The following is a 26,660-nucleotide window of genomic DNA, read 5'->3' as shown; positions in this document are numbered from 1 at the left end:
TATTGTAAAGATGTTCTAAATCGAACCAAACATTAAACTAATTTTCAATGGTACAGTATATTTTTCAAGTAGTGGTACCCCAAACTTTCGCAACTTCTTAAAATCCCATTTTCACACCACCAGCATGTGGACGCTACCTTGCCCCCTCGCCAGCCTGCACAGGTCGACCCCCTCCCTACCTTTCATCATGCTAAGTCCGCCTATTAAAGGCATATTTTTTATGCTAATTCCTTTGTCAAGGCACCTTAATTGCTCTCACACAGCTTAAAGGTCACGGTCTGAGCTTGGCTGTGTTTCACTCCAGCGCTGTCCTCGAGACAGTCTTGTCCCTTCACCTGATGAAGGCTGCTTGTGTTGTGGCCAAAACGTCGTGATTTTTGTTGTTTTATTTTTTACCTACGTGACTTTACCGAATAGAACCAAAGAGTATGGATCCTTGCAGTCATGAAAGCTTCAAATCTAGAATCAATTACACCTTCACATTCAGTCACGTTAGTTCCAGATTTTAGTCTCTTTCACAATTAAATAAAAAGTTCACCATTAGCAAGTCTATTGTAATTATCTTTGTTCTATATAACAATAAGTCAGACCCATGATACCATTAACCCAAATGAGGAGGCCATTCATTAGTACTCGTGGACCGGTTAATTGGCATCGTTGCACGGCTATTGGTTTTGGTGATAGAGGACGGAGAACGAAACAAATCACTATCTCAATTACTTAATCGGTACCTATTCCAATTGGGGTAACTCACCCAATCACCACTGCCCCTACAATGGCGAATTCCCAAACGCGCGATGACACAGCTAGAAGTGTATTGCAACGTCACAGGGCCCTCGGCACCCGCTCCGCAGAAACTTTCCTCACGGCCTGGAGAAGCACGAAGCCCGGCTCAGTGGTACATGCCGCCTGATTGGCCACACGGTCGGCATCCGAGATGGCAAAATGTTGAGGCCGTGCAGAGCCAGGAGGCGCTGGGATGGCGAAGAAGGGGTGCCTCACTGCGCGGCATCCCTGAAGTTGAGCACGTAGTAGTCGTGCACGTACATAAACACCGCCACCGGCTGCCCGAGGATCAGGCTCAGCCACACGGCTGAGTTTCCGTAGTTACCGCTCAGAAAGCTGCCGACAAACCATGCCAAGGGGACCTGCAACCACACGGCGACAATCAACCTCACATCACCAATCCACCGTACACCCCACACAAACCACCAATCAACCACACACACCACAAATCAAACACGTCAGCAATCCACCACACACACACAATTCTCATCTTTTTCACAATCCTTGTAATGTGCATGTCCTTGCGATGACCCCACCTGTGCCATCATGCCCATGAATGCCCAGATCCGGAACATTCTCAGCGGCACGCTCACCAGGTACTGGAATCGGAGAGAACACACACTGCACTCCCATCCGAGCCCACAGCTAAATAGTGAAGTGTAAAAGGGATTCATATTCTTGGTTCTTTTGGTAAAGTCACGTAGAAGGGAAACAATAAAATAATAAAAATATTAAACAATAAAATTCTCACGACGTTTCGACTGCAACACAAGCAATCATCATCACGTGTGAAAACCACAACAAGAAAATTTGAAAAAAGTGGCGGTTATTTTTAACGTTAGCACCACGGAGAGTGATTTGACAGTTTGTTCAGATGGACGAGTCCATCTATGTTCGGAAAAGAGGAGGGGGGAGACGAAAATAATGGATGCGGTCTGAAAGCCACCGCAAGCGTGAACAATCAATTAAGACCCGAAATGGTTTAACAAATCCTTCCAATGATTGCTAAGCCAGAATCCATCTTCTCGGTTGAAATTGTCTCTGTGTTTGTATATGTATATGTGGATAGCCTCATGAACGAATCTCTCATGGTAGCCAGATGGCGTGCAAAGAACCTCTGTCTTGGAGAAGTCAATGTCATGTGAGCCTACTGAATAATAACAGTGATCTGCCACGGCCGAGGTGTTGGTCCTACCGTGTTTTAGGTCTGCTTTGTGTTCACGAATGCGGTCCGAGACATGTCGTTTGGTTTCTCCAATGTAACGACTACCACAGAGGCAACTTAGTTTGTAGACGCCAGGGTACTGTATGTCCGGAATCACATCTTTTACAGACGGAACCAGATCACGGATTTTATGTAATGTGTTGAATCGGACCTGGATCTTGTGTTTCTTCAAGATTTTGGAGATCTTTTTTGTGATCGCCGCAATGTAGGGTAAAGTGATGGTTTTGAAAGGCTCCTAAAGAGGGTCCTTCTTCATGGTTGGAGTGATAGCTTTGCGGATTGTGTAGTCGGAGTAACCATTAGCCTTAAGAGCTTGGTGTACGTGCTTGAGTTCACTGTCTATGTGTTCCTGGTCGGATATGCATTGGGCTCTATGGTGCAGAGTCTTGATGACGGAATTCTTCTGGGATAGATGGTGGTGGGAATCCAGTTTCAGGTAAGCATCCGTATGGGTAGCTTTCCTGTAGACAGAGTGACTCATTGAACCATCAGGTCTCTTTTTTATTAGGACATCCAAAAAAGGTAGCTTGCCATCTTTTTCGATTTCCGTGGTAAATCTGATGGCTGGGTGTATGGAATTGATGTGGTCGTAGAATTGGTCTAGAGCAGGCCAGCCATGTGGCCAGATGACAAAAGTGTCATCCACATACCTCTTCCATAAGGTTGGGCGTAGAGTGGCAGTCTGGTGGCGTCAGTCTCAAATTTCTCCATGAAAATGTTGGCTACAACCGGAGATAGGGGGGAGCCCATTGGGGTGCCCTGAGTTTGTTTGTAGAAAGCTCCATTCCAAGTGAAGTATGTATTGGTTAAGCAGTGCCTCACCAGGGGGGGTACCTCAGTTTTTAGTCCAGGGGTCTCAAACTCAACTTACCTGGGGGCCGCTGGAGCAAGAGTCTGGGTGAGGCTGGGCCGCATCAAATATTCCAAAAAAAAGTACAACTGATCCAATCTGCTCAATCTTTATTAATAACAGTTCAGAACATGAACGGTTCTTCAGAACATAGGCTTCTCTTACCTACTCCTTGCTGCCAGAGACTTGGCAGCGCTTCCTCTTCTTACACAGCTGAGCCACATTTGGCTTGAGGGAGGAAGCAATTGAGACCCTCAGTATGGCTTGAAGATGCTCATCAGTAAGTTTGGACCTGTACTTTGACTTATTAAAGTTCATGGTGCAGAAGAGCTTTTCACACAGATATGTGCTCCCAAAAAGGCACATGGTCCATCTGAACATCCTGGAAAGCTCAGGGAAGGTGGGGGGCAATTATCTAAAAAATTGTCCAAGCTTGTCTGCTTTTGCACACACCTCCCTGAACTTGGCTTTGAGTTCAGAATTGCACTGCAGGTCAATTAGCTCCATTTGAAGCACAGGAGAGGCATCTTGCACATCGAAGGAGAAGGGGTCAGCAAAAATGTGAAAAGTGGCTCTGTGTGTCTTGAAGTCTGCAAAACTGTGATCAAATTCCTCCTGTAGCTTTACAATGGCATCAGCATACTTCTCACCACTGAATGGTGTGCCCGGATCCATGAGTGCCTTGCATGCTGGGAAATGGCAGAGGTTTGTCTGAGAGAGCTGGGCTTTCCATAATACAAGTTTTGTGGAGAATGCTCTGACTTTGTCATAGGTAGCACTGACAAGCTGCCCCTAGCCTTGTAACTTCTTGTTCAGTACATTCAGCTCCTGTGTGATGTCAACAAGAAAAGCTAAGTCCATGAGCCATTTGGGATCACTTAGCACAGGAACAGCCATCCCATCCTTCTCCATGAAGGCTTTCACTTCTGCTCTCAACTCAAAAAACCTCTTCAAGACGCTTTCCCTGCTGAGCCAACGTACCTCGGTGAAGTAGAGCACATCCTCATATGCTGACTCTATTTCCTCTAAAAAGGCGCGGAACTGCCGGTGCTTTAAGCCCCTGGATCTGATATGGTTGATGCATTTCACAACGACAGACATCACATTGTCAAACTTCAGGCATTTTCTGCAAAGGGCCTGCTGATGGATAATGCAGTGCAGAGCAATGGCCTCCTCCACACCCTCTTCCAGTTTTCTTTGAACAAGTGCCACCAGTCTATTTCTCCTCCCTGTCATTGATGGTGCTCCGTCGGTTGTTATGCCAGCAAACCTCTTCCATGGTAAACCGGCATCCACAATGGCATCACACAGCTGGCGGAATATCTCCTGAGCGGTGGTCTGGCCATGCATTGGATTCACTGTGAGCAACTCCTCCGTCACTTCAAAATTGGACATACATTGCGAGCTGCGCAGTGTCAGTGATGTCTGTGCTCTCATCAAGAGCGACTGAGTATGCACGGAAATGTTTGTCTTTCTCACGCAGTTGATCGTATATGTTACCTGACAGGTCAGAAATGCGCTCTGCCACTGTGTTGGCTGAAAGGCTGATGTTGCTAAACTGACCCTTCTTTTTCAGACAGACTATACTTGCAGCCTGTAACATGCACTTTTTGATGAACTCGCCGTCTTTGAATGGCTTTCCCGCCTTAGCAATCATCTCATTCACCACGTAGCTAGCTTCAACTGCTGCATCACTCTCTTTGCTTGCTTTCTTGAAAAAATCTTGTTGCCTCAGTAGACATGTTTTAAGATTGGCGACCCGGTCCTCTCTCTCCTACATATCCTTCTGCTCTACTAAATCTCTCTGGATGCCATTGAGTTAACTCTGGTGTCCATGTTACTCCACCTGTCTTAATTCTTAACATCAAGTGCATTGTCTCATGTTTTATATCTTTTAATTTCTGGCTCTTTTTTATTAAATTGTTCTTGGTAAATTCGTTTTCTTTTGCGATTGCACATATCTGTCCCTTTTCCTTGTCTTTGTTTCTCTTGTAATAATAATCTATAACTTCTTCTTTATAATATTCAGGTTCTAACCACCATTTGGCTTTTATTCTTGCCACCCATCTCATGCTATTTGCTATCCATGTAATTATTTTCCCTTTCCTATTGCAACACTCTGTTGTCTTTATTAGGTCACTGATTACTCTTGTTGAGTCCGCCCACTTCCTAAGCCCTTTGTACCTTGCACAGGGTGACAGGATATATTTTCCTTCCACTTGGTGTCACTCCGGAATCACGTTTCAACCAAGTGACTAACGTTGCTAATTCGCTTTGGCTAACTTGTCAACAAACACCGGAAGCTGTCACGAGCCTGAGCTATGGTAAAAAAATAATAATAATTAATAAATAAATAAAAAATGATGTCAAGTAGGGGGCCACAAAATATCGTTCTGTGGGCCGCAATTGCCCCGCGGGCCGTGAGTTTGAGACCCCTGGTTTAGTCCTTGATGAACCAAGTCTTCAATGATTGCGATGGTATCAGGTACAGGAACTTTGGTGAATCAGAAATGATTTTGTTGGTTTGTATGACGAGGCTGTTGGTGGGATCTCTTTTTATTTTTGTATAGCTGCCATCGTTGAGTAATTATTGAATTTTGTTGTTATATTCTATTTTATCCATGATGACAGTGGCATTGCCCTTGTCGGCTGAGAGGATGACAATATCATCCCTCTTTTTTAATTTATATAATTCAAAACGCCCATCGTTGCCGAGGTTGCTAGCTGGCATCTTAGCGTATTTGAGGGTTGCAGCAAAAATAAAAAGAGATCCCACCAACAGCCTCGTCATACAAACCAACAAAATAATTTCTGATTCAACCGCATTAATTGAAAAAACCAAACAGTTTTCGTTGAAACCTTCTGCTGCCAGGCCACCAAGATTATACGGTTTACCAAAAACACATAAAGTATATACACCCCTTCGTCCCATCATCTCTACTATCAACTCCCCCACCTACAAACTGGCTCGTTTTCTGTCTGAAATCCTGCGGCCTTTCACTGGAAAAACCACCTCTGCGGTACAAAATTCTACTCACCTGGTATCGACAATCAAGGGTATTTCCCTGTCCCCAGACGACCTGCTTCTCAGTTCTGATGTAGTTTCCTTATTCACCAAAGTTCCTGTACCTGCCACCATCGCAATCATTGAAGACTTGGTTCATCAAGGACTAAACACTGAGGTACCCCCCCTGGTGAGACACTGCTTAACCAATACATACTTCACTTGGAATGTAACTTTCTGCAAACAAACTGACGGCACCCCAATGGGCTCCCACTATCTTCGGTTATAGCCAACATTTTCATGGAGAAATTTGAGACTCACGCCATCCAGACTGCCACTCTACGCCCAACCTTATGGAAGAGGTACGTGGATGACACTTTTGTCATCTGGCCACATGGCCGGCCTGCTCTAGACCAATTCTTCGACCACATCAATTCCATACACTCAGCCATCAGATTTACCATGGAAGTCGAAAAAGATGGCAAGCTACCTTTTTTGGATGTCCTAATAAAAAAGAGACCTGATGGTTCAATGGGCCACTCTGTCTACAGGAAAGCTACCCATACGGATGCTTACCTGAAACCGGATTCCCACCACCATCCATCCCAGAAGAATTCCCTCATCAAAACTCTGCACCAAAGAGCCCAATGCATATCCGACCAGGAACACATAGCCAGTGAACTCAAGCACGTACACCAAGCTCATAAGGCTAATGGTTACTCCGACTACACAATCCACAAAGCTATCACTCCAACCATGAAGAAGGACCCTCTTGAAGAGCCTTTCAAAACCATCACTTTACCCTACATTGCGGCGATCACAAAAAAAATCTCCAAAATCTTGAATAAACACAAGATCCAGGTCCGATTCAACACATTACATAAAATCCGTGATCTGGTTCCATCTGTCTACAAACTACATTGCCTCTGTGGTAGTAGTTACATTGGAGAAACCAAACGACATGTCTCGGACCGCATTCGTGAACACAAAGCAGACCTAAAACACGGTAGGACCAACACCTCGGCCGTGGCAGATCACTGTTATTATTCAGTAGGCTCACATGACATTGACTTCTACAAGACAGAGGTTCTTTGAAAGCCATCTGGCTACCATGAGAGATTCGTTCATGAGGCTATCCACATATACAAACACAGAGACAATTTCAACCGAGAAGATGGATTCTGGCTTAGCAATCATTGGAAGGATTTGTTAAACCATTTCGGGTCTTAATTGATTGTTCACGCTTACGGTGGCTTTCAGACCGCATCCATTATTTTCGTCTCCCCCCTCCTCTTTTCCGAACATAGATGGACTCGTCCATCTGAACAAACTGTCAAATCGCTCTCCGTGGTGCTAACGTTACAAATAAATAAATACAAACCGCCACTTTCTTCAAATTTTCTTGCTGTGGTTTTCACACCTGATGATGATTGCTTGTGTTGCAGTCGAAACGTCATGAGAATTTTATTGTTTTATATTTTTATTTTATTGTTTCCCTTCTACGTGACTTTACCGAAATAACCAAGAATATAAATCCCTGCAGTCACGAAAGCTTTTAAATCGAAATGTAAAAGGGATGTTTAGAGAACATTTGTGCCTTGCAGCAGGAAGTTCCTGGGCTCGATTTTGGCTCTAGCGTGTTTCTGCGTGGAGTTTGTATCCTCTTCCCCTGTTCTGTATGAGTTTCCGGCTGGTTCTCCGGTTTCCTCCAATGGTGAGAAATCTAACTGGTACTGCACCAATATCCCGATGCTGAGAAATTACTTGAAAATTACTCAATTAAGATCACACACTGCAGCAACATCGCCCCCTACTGGAAAGATTTGGTAGGACCCCCCTGAAAAGGCTTGAAACTCAATGAGGCTTTGCTGGTTAAAATGTTTTAAATAAATGTTTATAATTCACCCCTAATGGTAGGCATACATTTATAGTTGTCCCTCACTATAACGCGGTTCACCTTTCGCGGCCTCGCTGTTTCGCGGATTTTTTTTAGTGTAATTTTGCATGCTTTTTTTTCCTGCGTACAGTATGAACGTGCATTGTGTTCGGCGTCCTGATTGGCTAAGGGAGAACCGCACATGTGTTCTGCGTTCTGATTAGCTAAGGGAGTACAGAATGCGTTCGGCTAGCCAGATTTACAAAAATGTTTGGGCTTGAAAACAGGTTTTGATCTTTGGTTTCATTTACTAATATTGTACTTATTTGAACTTTGAGAGTGTTTAAATAAGAGAGAAATGTGAGAAAATGTTAATGCCTGTCTGAGAAAAGTGTATCAAAGTGTGTGGTTAGGGGTTTTACGGCCTTAAAACATGTTTAATAATTGTAAAAAATAAAGCTGATTACTTCGCGGATTTCGTCTATTGCGGGTTATTTTTAGAACGTATCCCCCGCGATAAACGAGGGACCACTGTATACAGAAAGCTGTGTCAAAAATGTCACTGAACTTGTCCAGTGGCGTTACTGGAGAGCAGACGAACCTCGTGGAAGAAAGCGGAGAGGAGGAAGACGCCCAGCTGCGCGTGCATCTTGTTAAAGCCCCTCTTGAGCAGTGGCTTGTAGAAGTGTCTGCGTGACATTCAATGTGGACACACATGAGCACGACCACGCGTGTGTTCAAACGTTATTCAACACTGCGTCATAACTGATTTCACAGGTGAGGCCACCATCATCTGACCACATCTGTGTCGTTAAGAACCCTCCACCGCTCCACATGGCTAAACAAATCATCACGTGTTGTGCAAGTGTTTAACGCATGCAAATCACTGTTTCCGCTCACCAGCAAGTTGAGCAATCCTCACAACCAGATGTGTTCTTCAGCTCAACAATGAGCGAGCCGAATCAATAACGATTGTACACCACGTGCAATGTATTTGTCTGTGTTGGGTGGTGGAGGGTTTTAACAATACAAAGATTTGAGTAGATATTTACGTGGCCTAAACAAACAATCAAGTAATAACAATATTGGGGGGTTCCCCTAAGGATATAATTAAAGCAATGCTCAATTCCCTGACAGGCGATTCGGGGAGCCAACGTACCGGACACACCACTTGTGCACCGGGATGTTCCAGTTGGCCCAGAAGTAGGTGACAGTCTGCGCATTCCTGCAGAACTCGCACGCACGTTCCAGTGAGGTTGCCCGACTCAATGTCACAGCAATTTTTAGGCTCACGCTTCCACTTATTAAATTTGTAGTTATTTTAGTAAATGAGTTTTAAAATGTATATTATTTTCAAGCCGACTGCTGCTCTTGTGTCCTGTACAGTGCTTTGAGATCCTTCATGAAAAGCGCTATATAAATTATCATTGTGGAAGCGCGTTGGCCGTTTGTTGCAGAGGTACGAGAATTAACCCAGCAGGCCACCCTCGTAATTGCTGTGGTTGTGTTAACCATATAATCTTGCACTGCACTATTACCTATTGTAAAATAAATAAACGATCATCATTTCCAATGGAATGTCAGTAATGAATGCACGAATGGCAGGCACTCACATCCAAACCGCTCAACACAGGCCCAAGTCACAATTAGTACATTTACCTTCGTTTTTCAGTTAGAGATAAACCTGTTAATTGTATGTCTATAGACATTGATATGTGTGGAAAACCGATATTAACCGGGTTGTCACAATTTGTTTTCATTTGGTTACTAGTATTGCAACAAATCCGGTTTAACCATCGTAGCACAAATGCACAGACACAAAAGACCCCCATCTTGTAAATGCCACCCTCCTCAAACGGTTGAAGAGGAAAGTTTTTTTAGAGGACATTTCAGAAAAAAGGCGTTCATCACCACCAATCGCGGTAAAACTCTCGGTCGCCAAACTTCATGATCTCCGCCAGCAAGTTCAAGCAGGAGTGGAAGAACCAGTAGAAGAAGATGAGCCAGATGAGGTGGTTTGGGACCTGGTGGGGGTCAGCAGTTAACGAGGTGGAAGAAAACGTCACAAAACCTGGCAGATGCAGGTCATCTGATTAACCACGATTAACGACCTTCTTTATCTGGCTGAGTGTGCGCAAGTTTGAAATTCTACTCTGCAAGGGTGACTGATGACTACAGAGAACTTTTCAAAATATAAAATGCACTATATCATTTACTGATTGTGACTGTAGTAGTTTTGCTATTCATTTGCAAATCTACTCGTGTGAATAATGCAAATGTACTAATATGATTATTAAATTAAGTTGCAAACGATAAAAATGTAATTTCCTAAGACACTACTCTATGGTATTATTCAGTAAAATGTATCTAACTTGTCAACAAAATAATCCAAATTCATATTCTTAGCTCTTTCGGTAAAGTCACGTTGAAGGGAAACAATAAAATAATAAAATATATAAAACAATAAAAATTCTCACGACGTTTCGACCATAACACAAACGGTCGTCATCAGGTGTGTCGGTTTGCATTAATTTCCAAGCCCAGAATATGATAAACAGGTCATATTTATGTATTCAAAATTACATTTTTGGTTGAGGCCACATCATGGTCTCACCAAATCTGTGTTATTTAGAGCCCGCCACGACCTGACACAGCCAAATAAATTACGTGCAATTACCATGCCAGTCGCTATTGTTTTATCTCACCGGTGAGCTGAAGAACATTACAGGGCCTAATGAATCAAATTGGTGGCCAAAACATGCGTGTCGAATATGTAGTGCTTTCAGTGGTCCTAAAAAAATACTCGAGACGGAAGTGATAAAGAACTTACGGCAAGTTTAAGCAGGCGTTCCACTACACGTGACACGTCCATCTCCTGCAGAGAACAATCATAGTTGTCGTCATCATCATAGTGCTGATTGGGTGAGGCTCCAAAGGTGCTGCAGTGAAAAGAACCATCGGGAGCTGTTTGTAATGCAGCCTTCCTCTGTGCTTGGCATTTTGGGGCTTTTCACGTGTGATGAACAACCAGCACTGCATCTCATCTCAAAACATTTGCAAGGGCACTGCCGGTGGCAGCTATCCCTGTGAGGCATAAGAGGACTCAGCACCTGGGCTACAAGCCTGCTGCGAGTAGAGGGTAATGATTGCTATGTGCCATCCCAATTGAGTAATTTTCCAAATTGATGAAAATGGGCCAATACGCTCGTACGCAACTGCTTCCTCATTTAGAATGACGTCAGGGGACCTTGAATGTCCACTGTGAAGCAGACGGCACATCGTAGAATGTTTACAATTAATTCACCCACAGTATTAAGATGCAGCCCAGACTAATGTACAGAGCGCTGTGTGTAGCCCTGCAAGGGAATACTTACAATGAGTGGCTTCATCGAGTTGCGAATACTCGGAACGATCCACTGGGTCAAAGGGGTGACAGAAGACACGAGGAGGGAGAGAATAGGTCAGGTTAAATGACGACTTTAGAGCACACGGAAAAACACTTAAACATCACAGAGATATTTCTGTAATTTGCATGGGGTCATCTATATTGTGATCGCTTTGTACGCGTGGGCATATGTGTCTGCCGCTATTGCAAGCACGTTCTCGTGTTTATATGGGACGACGGTGCTGTGTGGGGGGCAAGGGCAGTGGCGGTGAGGGACTTTACATGGAGGGTAGGGCAAGGGAAGGAGGCTCATCATGCACATCCATTCTTATTAGAGACCAGACCCGGCGTTGGGCCGGGCTTGCCACTGCTCAGCCTGGATCGTTAGATTTAATGCATGCTTGTGTAAAGGAGAGCCGACACAAGGTTGCAGGGCGTTCGGCTTATTGCTCCCCCCAGTATACACTCGTCCCCAGCCTTCTTGATCCGGTTCTCCCCTTTTCCCGCCCGTTCTCTCTCTTATATCTCCTCACCTGTTCCTCCCCCTTCCACTGTCACCGTCCCACTCCCCCTCCTTTTGGTGGTAATCCCTCCCCTGACATCCCTTACAGTTGGGTTAGTTTATTGCTTTCTTAAGATACAATCTGTTATTTTTGTAAATGTTCAGCTGTTTACAAAAATAAACACAAGGTCATAAGTCGATCTAGGGCAGTGCTTCTCCATCGAGGCCACGCCGAACCACAAACTCAGTCGGTGGGCGGGCAGGTCAGTGGTTGGGTACGAGTTGTAGCCGAGAGTGAATTACGATGCCTTGCTCATGCTGTCATATTAAACACAAGAAAATCAATGGCTCTGCAAAATCAGTGACAATAATTTTCTCAACTGTTTAAGTGTCTCCATGTCTATGTCTCCGTGTATCTCTGTATGTCTCCATGCACCTCCGTGTTTGTGACTGTATTCATGTCTGTATGTATTCGGCTTATGTGTCTCCCTGTGTCTGTGCCTCGGCATTTGTGTATCTGTGTCTGTGTGTGAGCATAACCATGTCTGTGCTTGTAGGTAACTGTGGGTCTGTGTATTTGTGTCTCCTTTTCTCCATGTCTCTGCATGTCACCATGTCTGTATGTGAATATATTCAGGTCTGTGTGTTTCCGTATCGTATCCATATTGCAGTGAGGCATGAGTGTTATCACTACCACCCAGGTTAACCACAGGTTATACCTGTTGGATGAATCCCAGCATTAGCTGCATGAGAAACAGCTGTGGATCAGAACATACACATAATTAGCTCCAAATGTGTAAAGGATATACATTTGTGCAAACAGCATATGTGAGTTAATGATTTATTTTCTGCATTTAACGCCCATCTTTATTATTCTTATTAAAAACAGCAGTACTTAAATTTTGATTTAAAGCTTTCGTGACTGCAGTAATTCATATTCTTAGTTTTTTCGGTAAAGTCACGTTGAAGAGAAACAACAAAATAACAAAATATATATAAAACAATTAAAAAAAACCGACACACCTGATGATGACCGTTTGAGTTATGGTCGAAACGTCGTGAGAATTTTTTATTGTTTTATATATATTTTGTTATTTTGTTGTTTCTCTTCAACGTGACTTTACCGAAAAAACTAAGAATATGAACAGCAGTACTCTTTGGTTCTTTCGGTAAAGTCATGTATGTGAAAAATACCGGATCCGCGAGCAAAAGTCAGATCTGAAACACGGCAGAACTAATTCTTCAGCCGTTTCTGATCATTGCTATAATGCTGTGGGCTCCCATGATATTGTTTTCTCCGAGACTAAGGTCCTCTGCAAGCCGTCTGGCTACCATCAAAAATTTGCTCATGAAGCCATCCAGATATATAAACATAGACACAACTTCAACCGAGAGGACGGATATAAATTGAGCAATCATTGGAAAGATGTTATTAACCAAGTAAAATGAAACTGTTCATAGTTGTTCCATCTTATTTACCGGGTATTAGTCTATTTTACGGAGTTAATTGCATCCTTAGCGTTTAACAGTGCGGCTATTCTGCTTTAGATGTCATCATCTATCTTGGCAACAATCATGTTGCCTTTTTACTCTCAGCGTCTCTGTTGTACTTGCAGTGTACGCACTCCTCCCACCATTCACCCCCCCCCTACCCTCCTCCTCTATGACTTATTTAACTGCCCTAACCCTGGTCTCTCTCCCACTTCAGTAAAAATTTCCTTTCTGTGGTTGTCACACCTGATGATTGCTTGTGTTGCAATCGAAACGTTGTGATTTATTTGACCCTATTGTTTATTTATTTGTTTCCCCCACCTACGTAACTTTACCGAAAGAACCAAAGAGTTTGGATCCTTGCAGTCACGAAAACTTCAAATCTAGAAACAACAGCAGTATTCTTCAGCATTGGTAGTGAACAAAACATCAATGCCCCAGAAGAACATTTCCAACCAGAGCCCAGCTATGACGTATGGATCAGAAACACGGACACCGATAAAGGCACCGGAACAAGAGCTGAAAAGTGCAAAGAAGCACGGACAGATGCTAGCTGGGAAGTAGACCAAAGACAAAACGAGGAACACGTGGATCAGAGACCCCATAGAGACTGATGAACAAGGAAGAAACATTCGCCTCTCCTGGGTAAACAAGTATAATCATAATAATGATGCATGACAAGAATTATACTGCTGCCATGAGTGAGCGCGCGCAGTGCTGCTCTGCCCTCACCATCTCAAATATCCTGCGCAGCAGAAAGCGCTTGCGAATACGCGATGTGCGAGGGAAGTTGAGCTCGTAGCAGAGCGTCGGTGCAAATACAAAGTAGTAGAGGTCTGCAAGCGACAGAGAATATAGGGTACGCGACACACGGTAAGCACACGGTGTGTATTAGCCATATAGTGTGTATTAGCCACACGGCGTGTATTAGCCACACGGCGTGTATTAGCCATATGGTGTGTATTAGCTATATGGCGTGTATTAGCCATATGTTGCGTATTCGCCACACGGTGTGTATTAGCCATATGGTGTGTATTAGCCATATGGTGTGTATTAGCCATATGGTGTGTATTAGCCACACGGCGTGTAATAGCCATATGGTGTGCATTAGCCACACGGCGTGTATTAGCCATATGGTGTGTATTAGCCATATGGTGTGTATTAGCCATATGGTGTGTATTAGCCACATGGCGTGTATTAGCCATACGGCGTGTATTAGCCATACAGTGAGGGAAAAAAGTATTTGATCCCCTGCTGATTTTGTACGTTTGCCCACTGACAAAGAAATGATCAGTCTATACTTTTAATGGTAGGTTTATTTGAACAGTGAGAGACATAATAACAAGAAAATCCAGAAAAACGCATGTCAAAAATGTTATAAATTGATTTGCATTTTAATGAGGGAAATAAGTATTTGACCCCCTCTCAATCAGAAAGATTTCTGGCTCCCAGGTGTCTTTTATACAGGTAACGAGCTGAGATTAGGAGCACACTCTTAAAGGGAGTGCTCCTAATCTCAGCTTGTTACCTGTATAAAAGACACCTGTCCACAGAAGCAATCAATCAATCAGATTCCAAACTCTCCACCATGGCCAAGACCAAAGAGCTCTCCAAGGATGTCAGGGACAAGAATGTAGACCTACACAAGGCTGGAATGGGCTACAAGACCATTGCCAAGCAGCTTGGTGAGAAGGTGACAACAGTTGGTGTGATTATTCGCAAATGGAAGAAACACAAAAGAACTGTCAATCTCCCTCGGCCTGGGGATCCATGCAAGATCTCACCTTGTGGAGGTGCAATGATCATGAGAACGGTGAGGAATCAGCCCAAAACTACACGGGAGGATCTTGTCAATGATCTCAAGGCAGCTGGGACCATAGTCACCAAGAAAACAATTGGTAACACACTACGCCGTGAAGGACTGAAATCCTGCAGCGCCCGCAAGGTCCCCCTGCTCAAGAAAGCACATATACATGCCCGTCTGAAGTTTGCCAATGAACATCTGAATGATTCAGAGGATATCTGGGTGAAAGTGTTGTGGTCAGATGAGACCAAAATGGAGCTCTTTGGCATCAACTGAACTCGCCGTGTTTGGAGGAGGAGGAATGCTGCCTATGACCCCAAGAACACCATCCCCACCGTCAAACATGGAGGTGGAAACATTATGTTTCGATTTAAAGCTTTCGTGACTGCAATGATTCATCTTCTTTGGTTCTTTCGGTAAAGTCACGTAGAATGAGAATAAAATAATAAATTGATAAAATAAAATAACACAATGATATTCTCACGACGTTTCGGCCACAACACAAGCGGCCTTCATCAGGTGAAGGGACGAGACTGTCTGGTAGGACAGCGCTACCAGACAGTCTCGTCCGCGACGTTTCGGCCACAACACAAGCGGCCTTCATCAGGTGAAGGGACGAGACTGTCTGGTAGGACAGCGCTACCAGACAGTCTCGTCCCTTCACCTGATGAAGGCCGCTTGTGTTGTGGCCGAAACGTCGTGAGAATATCATTGTGTTATTTTATTTTATCAATTTATTATTTTATTCTCATTCTACGTGACTTTACCGAAAGAACCAAAGACGGTGGAAACATTATGCTTTGCGGGTGTTTTTCTGCTCAGGGGACAGGACAACTTCACCGCATCAAAGGGACGATGGACGGGGCCATGTATCGTCAAATCTTGGGTGAGAACCAGCCAGGGCATTGAAAATGGGTTGTGGATGGGTATTCCAGCAGGACAATGACCCAAAACACACGGCCAAGGCAACAAAGGAGTGGCTCAAGAAGAAGCACATTAAGGTCCTGGAGTGGCCTAGCCAGTCTCCAGACCTTAATCCCATAGAAAATCTGTGGAGGGAGCTGAAGGTTCGATTTGCCAAACGTCAGCCTCGAACCCTTAATGACTTGGAGAAGATCTGCAAAGAGGAGTGGGACAAAATCCCTCCTGAATTGTGTGCAAACCTGGTGGCCAACTACAAGAAACGTCTAACCTCTGTGATTGCCAACAAGGGGTTTGCCACCAAGTACTGAGTCATGTTTTGCAGAGGGGTCAAATACTTATTTCCCTCATTAAAATGCAAATCAATTTATAACATTTTTGACATGCGTTTTACGGATTGTTGTTGTTGTTATTCTGTCTCTTACTATTCAAATAAACCTACCATTAAAATTATAGACTGATCATTTCTTTGTCAGTGGGCAAACGTACAAAATCAGCAGGGGATCAAATATTTTTTTCCCTCGCTGTATGGCGTGTATTATCCACACGGCGTGTATTAGCCGCACGGCGTGTATTAGCCGCACGGCGTGTATTAGCCGCAAGGCGTGTATTAGCCACAAGGCGTGTATAGCCACACGGCGTGTATTAGTCACATGGCGTGTATTAGTCACACGGTGTGTATTAGTCACACGGTGTGCATTAGCCATACGGTGTGTATTAGCTATCACTGTGTATGAGCTATACAGTGTATTAACTATGCTATGTATGAGCCATAGGATGTATTAGCTGTAGTGTGTATTAGTTAAACGGTGTATGTTCTTTACAGTGTATTACATAGATGATGAGTTAGCTATACAGTGTGTATTAGCTGTATGTGTGATCGCAATAAGGTGTTAGCTATACACAGTCCCTAACTTACAAATATCCTTACTTAAAAATGAACCTCCATAAGATATCATTTTTTAACCATCCAACTTGTCAATCGAACCACGGAACTATTTTGTTCGGTGGAGCGATCCTCCGCGAGATGTACTAAGTCCCAGAATCCCGCTGGGAGTGAGTGTGCACACACATGTGAGTGTATGTGCGCACGTGTGTGCGATAGTGTAGCGGTTAGCGCGCTGCGCTATGAACCTGGCGACCCGGGTTCGATTCCCGCTCACGGCCAACATCAGTGACGATTATCTGAACCGGTCCCGGGCCTCCCCTAGGTCGACTCAGCCTCAAATGAGTACCTGGTGCGGTGTGTAAACATTGCCACTAGGAAGACAAAGGCGGTCGGGCGTGGTGCTGGCCACCCACCCCCTCGTGTACCGTTCCGGCCTTCATAGGTGCTCGCTAACAGCACTTGCCCCTACAGTCTGTTAAGGCTATATGGGGGATCTTTGTTGTTTTTTGTGTGTGTGCTGAGTGCGCGTGCCCCCGTGTGTGTGCACTTGGGTCAGATCAGCTCAATAACAACGGTAGGAGGCTGCTAGATTTTTGAGCAGCCCATGGGCTTGTAATTACCTACACGCTGTTCCGGCATCGGCGCATCCACACAATATCATGGATGCATGCCGGGTCCAAGCAAGAACATCTGCTGGACTACATAGTGACGGACCAGCGGATGCGAGCCCATGTCCTTGATACCAGGACCTACCGTGGAGCTGATCTGCCCTCTGACCATTGACTAGTCATCTGTAAGATGCGCCTGCCATTCTTCCACTCCGGTGGTGGGTGTACACCCAGGACCCCATTCCAACCTAAAGTGGCCTGGTCTCAGTTATCTGATGAAAGTTGCAAGCGAGAATTTCATCATCGCTGGGGTTGGCATCGTCCCCCACTCCTCCTGATGTCGAGGGTAAATGGGCGAGGTTTAGAACTGTGACTCATGCAGCTGCAATGGCTGCTTTGGGTACGCGGTCCAGACCTCCCCAGAGACCCTGGCTGACAGAGGAGGTGTTCAGGATGGTTGAGAAAAAGCGACAGGCCAACTGTCATCGGCTACAGAATCCCACGTCAGAGAATGAGGCTTACCGCAGCCTTCGCTCGGAGGTTCGGAGAGCCGTGAGGCGCTGCAAGGATGGGTGGTGGTCGCGGGTTGCTGAGGAGATGGAGTCTGCCTCAGTGGCCCGTGATCACAAATCTCTATTTAACTCCATCAAAAAAGTAACCTGCAATGCCACACCTATTACCATCATTAGGGGAAAAAACGGTGATCCAATCTCCGATCCCCAGGAACAGGTTTGCAAATTTGCTGAGCATTTCTGTGAGGTCCTGGGGGAGGGAAAATCCCTCAGCCAGGAAAACATCGTGGCACAAAGTGGGGATGACCCTGCTGAGGCTGCGGTGCCTCAAATATTGGAAGAAGTCACCCTCTGTGAGTGGCTGGCTGAGGTGCCATCTGTTGAGGAAGTACTGAAGGCGAACCGGAGTCTGAGACCAGGAAAGGCACTGGGTAGAGACAATCTCCCAAGCGAAATGCTGAGAGAGGGTGGCGTTTGTGCACAGACTGTCCTATATAACATCATAACAACAATCTGGACCACTGGACGGGTTCTGCAGGATTGGAAGGATGCCCTGGTGGTCTCCCTCTTTAAGAAGGGGGACCGCACAGACTGCAACAACTACAGGGGCATCTCACTCAGGGGCATCTCACTCTTCAGTGTGCCGGGAATGGTCCTGGCAAGGATTATTCAACATCGCCTTGCCAGGCACGCTGAGGAGAGGCTTGCGGAGCCCCAATGCGGTTTAAGGAAAGGGCGGTCCTGCACAGATGCCATATTTTCTGTCCGTCTGCTACAGCAGAGGTGTAGGGAATTCCAACAAGACTTACATCTCTGCTTTATTGACCTGGTCAAAGCCTATGATACCATCTGTAGGCCTGGGCTCTGGGTTGTTTTTCGTGCTTTTGGAGTCCCTGACCCTCTGCTCACGATCATTAAGGACCTTCATGATGGTGAGCGGGCCCGGGTAAAACTACGTGGCCAGGAGTCAGAGCCATTCCCTGTACACCTTGGGGTGCGACAGGGATGTCCTCTGGCTCCCACATTATTTAACATCTATTTTGACCATGTAGTTCAGGAAGCCTTCAAAAGCTGTACCGGGGGAATCTCCATATGGTACAGATATAATGGGAGGCTGATCGATGCCCGGGTGCGGTCAAGGGATGGCTCCCTATTGCTCAACCACGTTATGTGGTTGAGCGGGCGTTCGACACTTCACGTGGCCTCAAGGTGCACATGGTTTGGCACAAGCGTCGTGGTGACGTCACCGCCACTAAGTGGTGAATGGCGGTGGTTGTTGTTGTTGTTGTTGTGTGTGGGCACAATCGTGGGGACTCATTACACCTCTTCCGACAAGCAAGCCAGCATCAGGACTCAAGGTAATATATAATAAAACAGATTATTTTTTCTTTTCATGTTACTTTATTTTGTTTTATTTACTATACAGTATTTTTGAGTATTACATGCCAATGTACAATATTTATTCTTATGAGTTTAACAATGCTTCCCTTTTTTGTTGAACTGCTATACATTTTATAACACTAACCGTATGTACAATTAAATACAAGTAAATACGGTACATTAGTGAATTCTGACATACGAACCAGTCGATTTACGAACGGGTCTTGGGAACGAGACCCGTTCGTAAGTCGAGGACTGCCCGTAGAGTCTAGCTACTGGACATTTGTGAAAAAGAGCTTCATAGCTCATCGGATTACTCCAGTATGAATTTAAGATTCAGATTCTGAGCTATACAGTGTGTATTAGCTATACGGTGTGTTAGCTATACTGTGTATTGGCTATATGGTTTGTATTAGCGATGTAGTATTAGCTATGCTATGTGTTAGCTATGCTGTGGATGTGTATTCATGGGTAGTGCTGTGATGCCAGCTGTGTGTGAAGCCGCACCTCTATAGTTCAGGTTGTCAGGGTAATGCACGACTGCCACCTGTTTGGCTTCTCCGTTCACCTTGCCAACTGAGGATGCTGCGGGGGCACAAACACCATGGTACAATGGGACACCGAGTGTTATTGTGATTACCGTGATTACGTTTAATTTTCCAAATGCACCCACACTTAGTCTCAATACACTACATCAGCAAGATCCTGCCTAGTTTTGGTAGTCAACGTTTCTATACGAGATCCCAAATTGAGTAACTTGCAGGTGATTTCATCGTATGGTAAGACCTGGACATTCGCGAGGGTTAGGCTCTTGAAAATCTCCGAGAAAATAGAAATCGCAAATCTAGATACTGGGGTTATGTCCCCGTGTACGACTCAATATACAGGAAAAATGTAAATGGTTAATAACATTAATCCTATACTGTACAGATAAATAACATCCATATACTTTTGATTTAAAGCTTTTGTGACTGCAGGGATTCATATTCTTGGTTCTTTCTGTAAAGTCACGTAGAAGGGAAACAATAAAATAATAAAAATATAAAACAATAAAATTCTCACGACGTTTCGACTTCAACACAAGGAATCATCATCAGGTGTGAAAACCACAACAAGAAAATTTTAAAAAAGTGGCAGTTTTTTAACGTTAGCACCACGGATAGCGATATTTGACAGTTTGTTCAGATGGACGAGTCCATCTATGTTTGGAAAAGAGGAAGGGGGAGATGAAAAATAATGGATGCGGTCTGAAAGCCACCTTAAGCGTGATCAATCAATTAAGACCCGAAATGGTTTATCAAATCCTTCCAATGATTGCTAAGCCAGAATCCTAATTCTCGGTTGAAATTGTCTCTGTGTTTGCATATGTGGATAGCCTCATGAACGAATCTCTCATGGTAGCCACGGCCGGGGTGTTGGTCCTACCGTGTTTCAGGTCTGCTTTGTGTTCACGAATGTGGTCCGAGACATGTCGTTTGGTTTCTCCAATGTAACTACGACCACAGAGGCAACTTAGTTTGTAGACGCCAGGGTACTGTATGTCCGGAATCACATCTTTTACAGACAGAACCAGATCACGGATTTTATGTAATGTGTTGAATCGGACCTGGATCTTGTGTTTATTCAAGATTTTGGAGATCTTTTTTGTGATCCCCGCAATGTAGGGTAAAGTGATGGTTTTGAAAGGCTCCTCAAGAGGGTCCTTCTTCATGGTTGGAGTGATATCTTTGCGGATTGTGTAGTTGGAATAACCATTAGCCTTAAGAGCTTGGTGTACGTGCTTGAGTTCACTGGCTATGTGTTCCTGGTCGGATATGCATTGGGCTTTATGGTGCAGAGTCTTGATGAGTGAATTCTTCTGGGATGGATGGTGGTGGGAATCCGGTTTCAGGTAAGCATCCGTATGGGTAGCTTTCCTGTAGACAGAGTGGCTCATTGAACCATCAGGTCTCTTTTTTATTAGGACATCCAAAAAAGGTAGCTTACCATCTTTTTCGACTTCCATGGTAAATCTGATGGCTGGGTGTATGGAATTGATGTGGTCGAAGAATTGGTCTGGAGCAGGCCGGCCATGTGGCCAGATGACAAAAGTGTCATCCACGTACCTCTTCCATAAGGTTGGGCGCAGAGTGGCAGTCTGGATGTCGTCAGTCTCAAATTTCTCCATGAAAATGTTGGCTACAACCGGAGATAGGGGGGAGCCCATTGGGGTGCCCTCAATTTGTTTGTAGAAAGTTCCATTCCAAGTGAAGTATGTATTGGTTAAGCAGTGTCTAACCAGGGGGGGGTACCTCAGTGTTTAGTCCTTGATGAACCAAGTCTTCAATGATTGCGATGTCAGGTACAGGAACTTTGGTGAATAAGGAAACTACATCAAAACTGACAAACAGGTCGTCTGGGGACAGGGAAATACCCTTGATTGTCGATACCAGGTGAGTAGAATTTTGTACCGCAGAGGTGGTTTTTCCAGTGAAAGGCCGCAGGATTTCAGACAGAAAACGAGCCAGTTTGTAGGTGGGGGAGTTGATAGTAGAGACGATGGGACAAAGGGGTGTATCTACTTAATGTATTTTTGGTAAGCCGTATAATCTTGGTGGCCTGGCAGCAGAAGGTTTCAACGAGAACTGTTTGGTTTGATCAATTAATGCGGTTGAATCAGAAATTATTTTGTTGGTTTTTATGACGAGGATGTTGGTGGGATCTATTTTTATTTTTGTATAGCTGCCATCGTTGAGTAATTTCTTAGTTTTGTTGTTATATTCTATTTTATCCATGATGACAGTGGCATTGCCCTTGTCAGCCGAGAGGATGACAATGTCATCCCTCTTTTTTAATTTATATAATTCAAAACGCTAATCTTTTCTGAGGTTGGTAGCTGGCATCATAGCGTTTTTAAGGGTTGCAGCGATTTCAGATCTTTCTTCGTCTGCAGCGATGTGACCCAGGCCACTTTTTTCAAATTTTCTTGTTGTGGTTTTCACACCTGATGATGATTGCTTGTGTTGCAGTCGAAACGTCGTGAGAATTGTATTGTTTTATATTTGTATTATTTTATTGTTTCCCTTCTACGTGACTGATTGAAAGAACCACGAATATGAATCCATATACTTAATTTAAATGTACAATAATACAAATAGATGGTCGTGCCTGACAGCAAAAAGGGTCTGGGTACAATTTCTGACTCGGGCCTTTGCTGTGTGGAGTTTGTATGACCTCCCCTTGTTCTGCATGGGTTTCCTCCAGGTTCTCGGGTTTCCTCCCATAGGTGAAAAAACATGAAGTGTAACTGGTATTGTCCAAATGCTGAGAAACTGCATGCAATTTACTCAAATGGGATTACACGTTACAGTTATAAAAACTTTACAGGACCCTCCTGTAAAATAATCTTGAGACTCGGCGACATTTTGGGTAAACAAGCGTCGTGCCAGTAGGAGTGAGGGTGAGGGTGTCGGCGTGGCGGAGAGCGTGCGTACTGGAGAGGGAACGTGCGAAGCGGCGCCCTGCGCCGGGCTTGCCACGTTGCTCGCGGCACCAGCGGTTGACGTCGGCATACGAGTAGAGCTTTAGGAAGAGCACCGTGTAGACGAACAGCATGATGGCGGAGCAGACTGCGACCAACGGGGGGTTTGACCAATCCACCAGATGCGATCAATTGCATGCCAACTAAGATGTGAAGAACCGACATTGCAGAGCTCCCACTTTTGACAGAACCATTACTTCTGAACATCATGTGTCAACACGCAACCTTAGATTACTGCCAAAATACACACTCAGCTGTCATCAAGTCATACTCAACACTCGGTCTGGAGCGAGTCGCCCCCTCTATGTTTAGATAGACTGTGAAGATTTGTGTTGGCAAAAAAAACCGTCGTTCTAACATTGTGGTGGACGTCTGTCAAGGAGATGGAGCATAGAGTATTACATTGCAGACCTTAATTCCAATAAGCAATTTTTAAATGCCACAATATCTCGGTCACTTTCATATACAAGGGGGCAGAAGTACTTTACAGTAATTAACGGAGGTCAGACGTGCCAACTGGTGAAGTAACGTCAACTATGTGTGGAGTCAGGCCAGAAGTCAGGAACAGATCTAAGGTAGTGGGCCAGTCCAAGACGGAGTCTGGTATGCGAATACCACAGTGCTACAGAGATCTCAAGATCATAGCAGTCTGAAACATAGATTCTATCTCTGGTGAAAACACAAACTCCACTTTTCAACCGGAGAGCGTGTAAGAGGCTGTTTGCTGGGAATATTGAATGTGTGAGGTCAGATGATGGTGAGATCTGAGTTTCTGTTCAGAGCAGGAGGTGGGATTTGGTTGTTTCAAAGTGATGATGAATGCATGTGATGTTACTGTTCATATCCTGGACATTACAGAAATGAACACTGAAAACACTTCTGAAAGCGGCAGCTTTCCAATTAGCACATTTGGCTACGTACGATGCGAATGAAGTTCAACATACATACATGCATACAGATAAAAACAAGATTATCAGGAAAAAACCCATTTCACTATAGCTATTTGCTCAAGTAGAGTCAGCGTCTATTGCCAAATGTGGCAAGAATGACGGGGTAGCTACGGTGCTCAGATGGTGACGGCAATGAGATGAGCCCATTTCAGGCGTTATGTAGAATGTTGCTTTGCTAGATTATGGGGAACGAAGACAACTTGGCCCTGCCCTCATCACAGTAGCAGCTGATCATGGTTAACGATTAATACAGAGGTTCACAATTATTTTTGCAAATTCGAAGCGTTACATCAGAACAAAAGTCACTTATTTTATAATAGTGCCACGTGGCCATGTAAGACACTGCATTACATATCGACATGCTGCGATGTTTACGCAATAAAACCGTACCCTCTGAAAAAAAAACTAAATACCGCAATATGATAATAAACGTAGTGAACAGACCCAAACATGTGCTAACGATGTCTTCAATCCTCATGACCCCAGAGCATGTCTTTAACGATGAAAGTATTTTTTGCTCTTAGATTGTCAGTTGTAAAAATTTTATTATTTATATGTTGAGTAAATTGATCAATGACAAACAAAACATTTACTAGAGATCAATGAGGAGTGCTCTTGCGAAAATGCTCTGGACAAAGTCCAGGTGGCTTTACGGTAGTTTTGAGCTATTAACATGTTTACACGATGCCCTGAAATAGCAGAACCCATCGGTGCTCTACTTCACATGGATCCACTTCACAACCTCAGCAGTTTGATTTGCAAAATGCAGCATCTTCATGTCATCTAAAGAGTTCCCACATCTGTTTACTATGAATACACTGGCCCCCATCATGGCAATATGGAGTTTCCACCACAGTCTCAGGGTCTCCAATGGAGATGGGTCCTGTCTAGCTCCACTGATTTATTTTAACAATGAAGAAACCTCTCGAACTGACCTTAAACATACTTTATATGTAATAACTATGCAGCAAGTGCTGTCAGAGCCACAAGAGTGAGTTCGGGAGTTTATTTTCCAAACTCCTAAGTGAATGTGGGAGCAGGGGCGAGGTTGGGTGGTGTGGAAAGTGAGTGTGCAACACGACTGAGCCGAGGGAGCTTGGGCTATGTGCTGTGACGCAAGGGATGGAAAGATGCATTGGTTCACCAATTGATATTCAAGTGAAAAGAATTAAACTTTAAAAAACAACTATTTGCCATCTCCAGTTCTTAAAGACGAAGAAAGAAAAAAGTAAAGGAATTCCCGTGGGGCCATTCTTGGAGCCGGTGTGCTGATCTGTAAGTCAGTCAAAAATGTAGCCATGCAACGTTAAGAATAACAGCAATAATGACTTCCCAGATTCTGGTCAGTTGAAAATAATAAACCATCTTCTCTGACTTGTTTAAGATGTATTTCTTGGCTGAGGTAAAATTTGGTGATGAAGGTTTGTGTGCATGTCCCCGTGTGTATGTGTCCTCGTGTATGCGCACACATAACTGCGTGTGTGCACATCTCCATGTGTCCCCTTGTATATGTGTGTGGATATCCTGGATGCATGTGTGCGTGTCCCCGTATGCATTTATGGGGAGCAGTAGGTTTATGGTTAGCTCACTGTGCTATGAATTCCAGGACATCAGTTAAATTCCTCCACAAGCAACATTGGTGATACATACTTAAACTGGAACCGGTCCTGGGCCTCTCCTAGGTCAACTGAGCCTTAAATTAGTACCTGACATGGTGTGTAAACATAAGCACTGTAATGTTGGCTACCCTCCTCCTCGCTCGCTATACCGACATTCATAGATGCTTGCAAACAGCACCTGCCCCAAGCCTGTGTAGGGCGACACAGGTGGTCTGTTTATTTGTGTGTTTGGATGTGAGCACGTACTGGGATTAATAGACGAGACGAGGAGCGTGACGACCACAGGCAGTGTTAGCTCCGTTAGCAGGTTCAGCCAGTGCAGCCATTGGCCCAGCCGCTCTCCCAGAATTCCCTGCAGGCAGAGACACACACAGTAGTTTCTTCCACCTGCACAAAGCAGCGTGCAAATTGACGGCGATATTCACGTCTTGGCTCTGACTCAGCCTCGAACGCAGTTCAGCTCAGGCATGAGCCGCTTGGTTGCTTTCAAAGATGCACAAATGGTTCAGCCGTGGCTTGGCTGAGGCTCAACTCATTTAAATCCTGAACTGAATGTAGCTAAGACCATGGTCAGAGCTGGCCCAAGTGAAGCATGGCTATGAGCTGACTCTCAGAGCCAAGCGGGAACAGAGTTGTGACAAAGCATACGGCCCCGAGGCTACGTAATACAGCCAAACCTCAATGTAATGTTGTTCAATGGATGGTGATGGTGCAACTGAAGATGATACCAAGGATGTATTTACGACACTACTTTACACTACACTGCAATAGGCTACACCACCACACTGCAGTATCATACGCTACGTCACTCATTACACTGCAGTACCATGCACGACACTACTACACTGAAATGCAGTACACTATATAGCAGCACTGTATGCTACATCGCTATACTGCAGTACAGTATACAACATGGCTACACCAGACCTCAGCTTGTGATAACAGTCACGATCTAGGACCCCGTGCAATGCTAACCTATTAACCGCACTCATCACGGGTAACAGTGGCGGATGAGAGGAGCTGTAATCGTGGATAACAGGGTGTAGGTTCCTCTAATCTATAGCTTGGATTTTACATGACTTGTGCCCGTGGCGTTATCGCAGACGAGAGGAGTGTCACTATATCCGTGTTTCTTGTGTAATATGGGCCTTAACACACCGCTAAACAAAACTCACATTTTGGTCTGCCACCAAAGTTATTCATTAATGTAATTTAGATAGTTTGCCCATGTTGCACATGCGCCAACGTGGAGAGTGAAAGAAAGTGTTCACGCGAAGCACACTAAAGTGGCAGGGTGATAGCAGAGTGGTAACGCTCGTGCCTCACAGCAAGAGGTCC

The 26,660-nt window shown here is 44.6% G+C and overlaps 1 protein-coding gene across 1 annotated transcript in view; it reads right to left on the bottom strand.

Annotated features, from left to right (window-relative positions):
* Positions 1–259: 259 nt before the first annotated feature.
* Positions 260–26,660, bottom strand: part of DGAT1 (diacylglycerol O-acyltransferase 1) — a 40,411-nt gene continuing 14,010 nt past the window's right edge. Inside the window, exons 6-17 of the mRNA XM_032974429.2 lie at positions 25,569–25,674; positions 22,707–22,841; positions 19,741–19,818; positions 13,852–13,955; positions 12,348–12,386; positions 11,116–11,157; positions 10,572–10,616; positions 9,653–9,765; positions 8,901–8,966; positions 8,343–8,430; positions 1,323–1,385; positions 260–1,148 (exon numbers count right to left, since the gene is read on the bottom strand). Of these exons, the coding sequence (XP_032830320.1) occupies positions 999–1,148; positions 1,323–1,385; positions 8,343–8,430; positions 8,901–8,966; positions 9,653–9,765; positions 10,572–10,616; positions 11,116–11,157; positions 12,348–12,386; positions 13,852–13,955; positions 19,741–19,818; positions 22,707–22,841; positions 25,569–25,674 (1,029 nt within the window). The 3' untranslated portion in view covers positions 260–998. The remainder of the gene's footprint in view (positions 1,149–1,322; positions 1,386–8,342; positions 8,431–8,900; positions 8,967–9,652; positions 9,766–10,571; positions 10,617–11,115; positions 11,158–12,347; positions 12,387–13,851; positions 13,956–19,740; positions 19,819–22,706; positions 22,842–25,568; positions 25,675–26,660) is intronic.

This window comes from Petromyzon marinus, chromosome 54, assembly GCF_048934315.1.
Source record: "Petromyzon marinus isolate PM22_M1 ecotype Great Lakes invasive population chromosome 54, UKy_Petmar_22M1.pri1.0, whole genome shotgun sequence".
Taxonomy (NCBI): domain Eukaryota; kingdom Metazoa; phylum Chordata; class Hyperoartia; order Petromyzontiformes; family Petromyzontidae; genus Petromyzon; species Petromyzon marinus.
The sequence above is the reverse complement of the archived record's forward strand: the minus strand, read 5'-3'. Positions and strand labels throughout refer to the sequence as shown.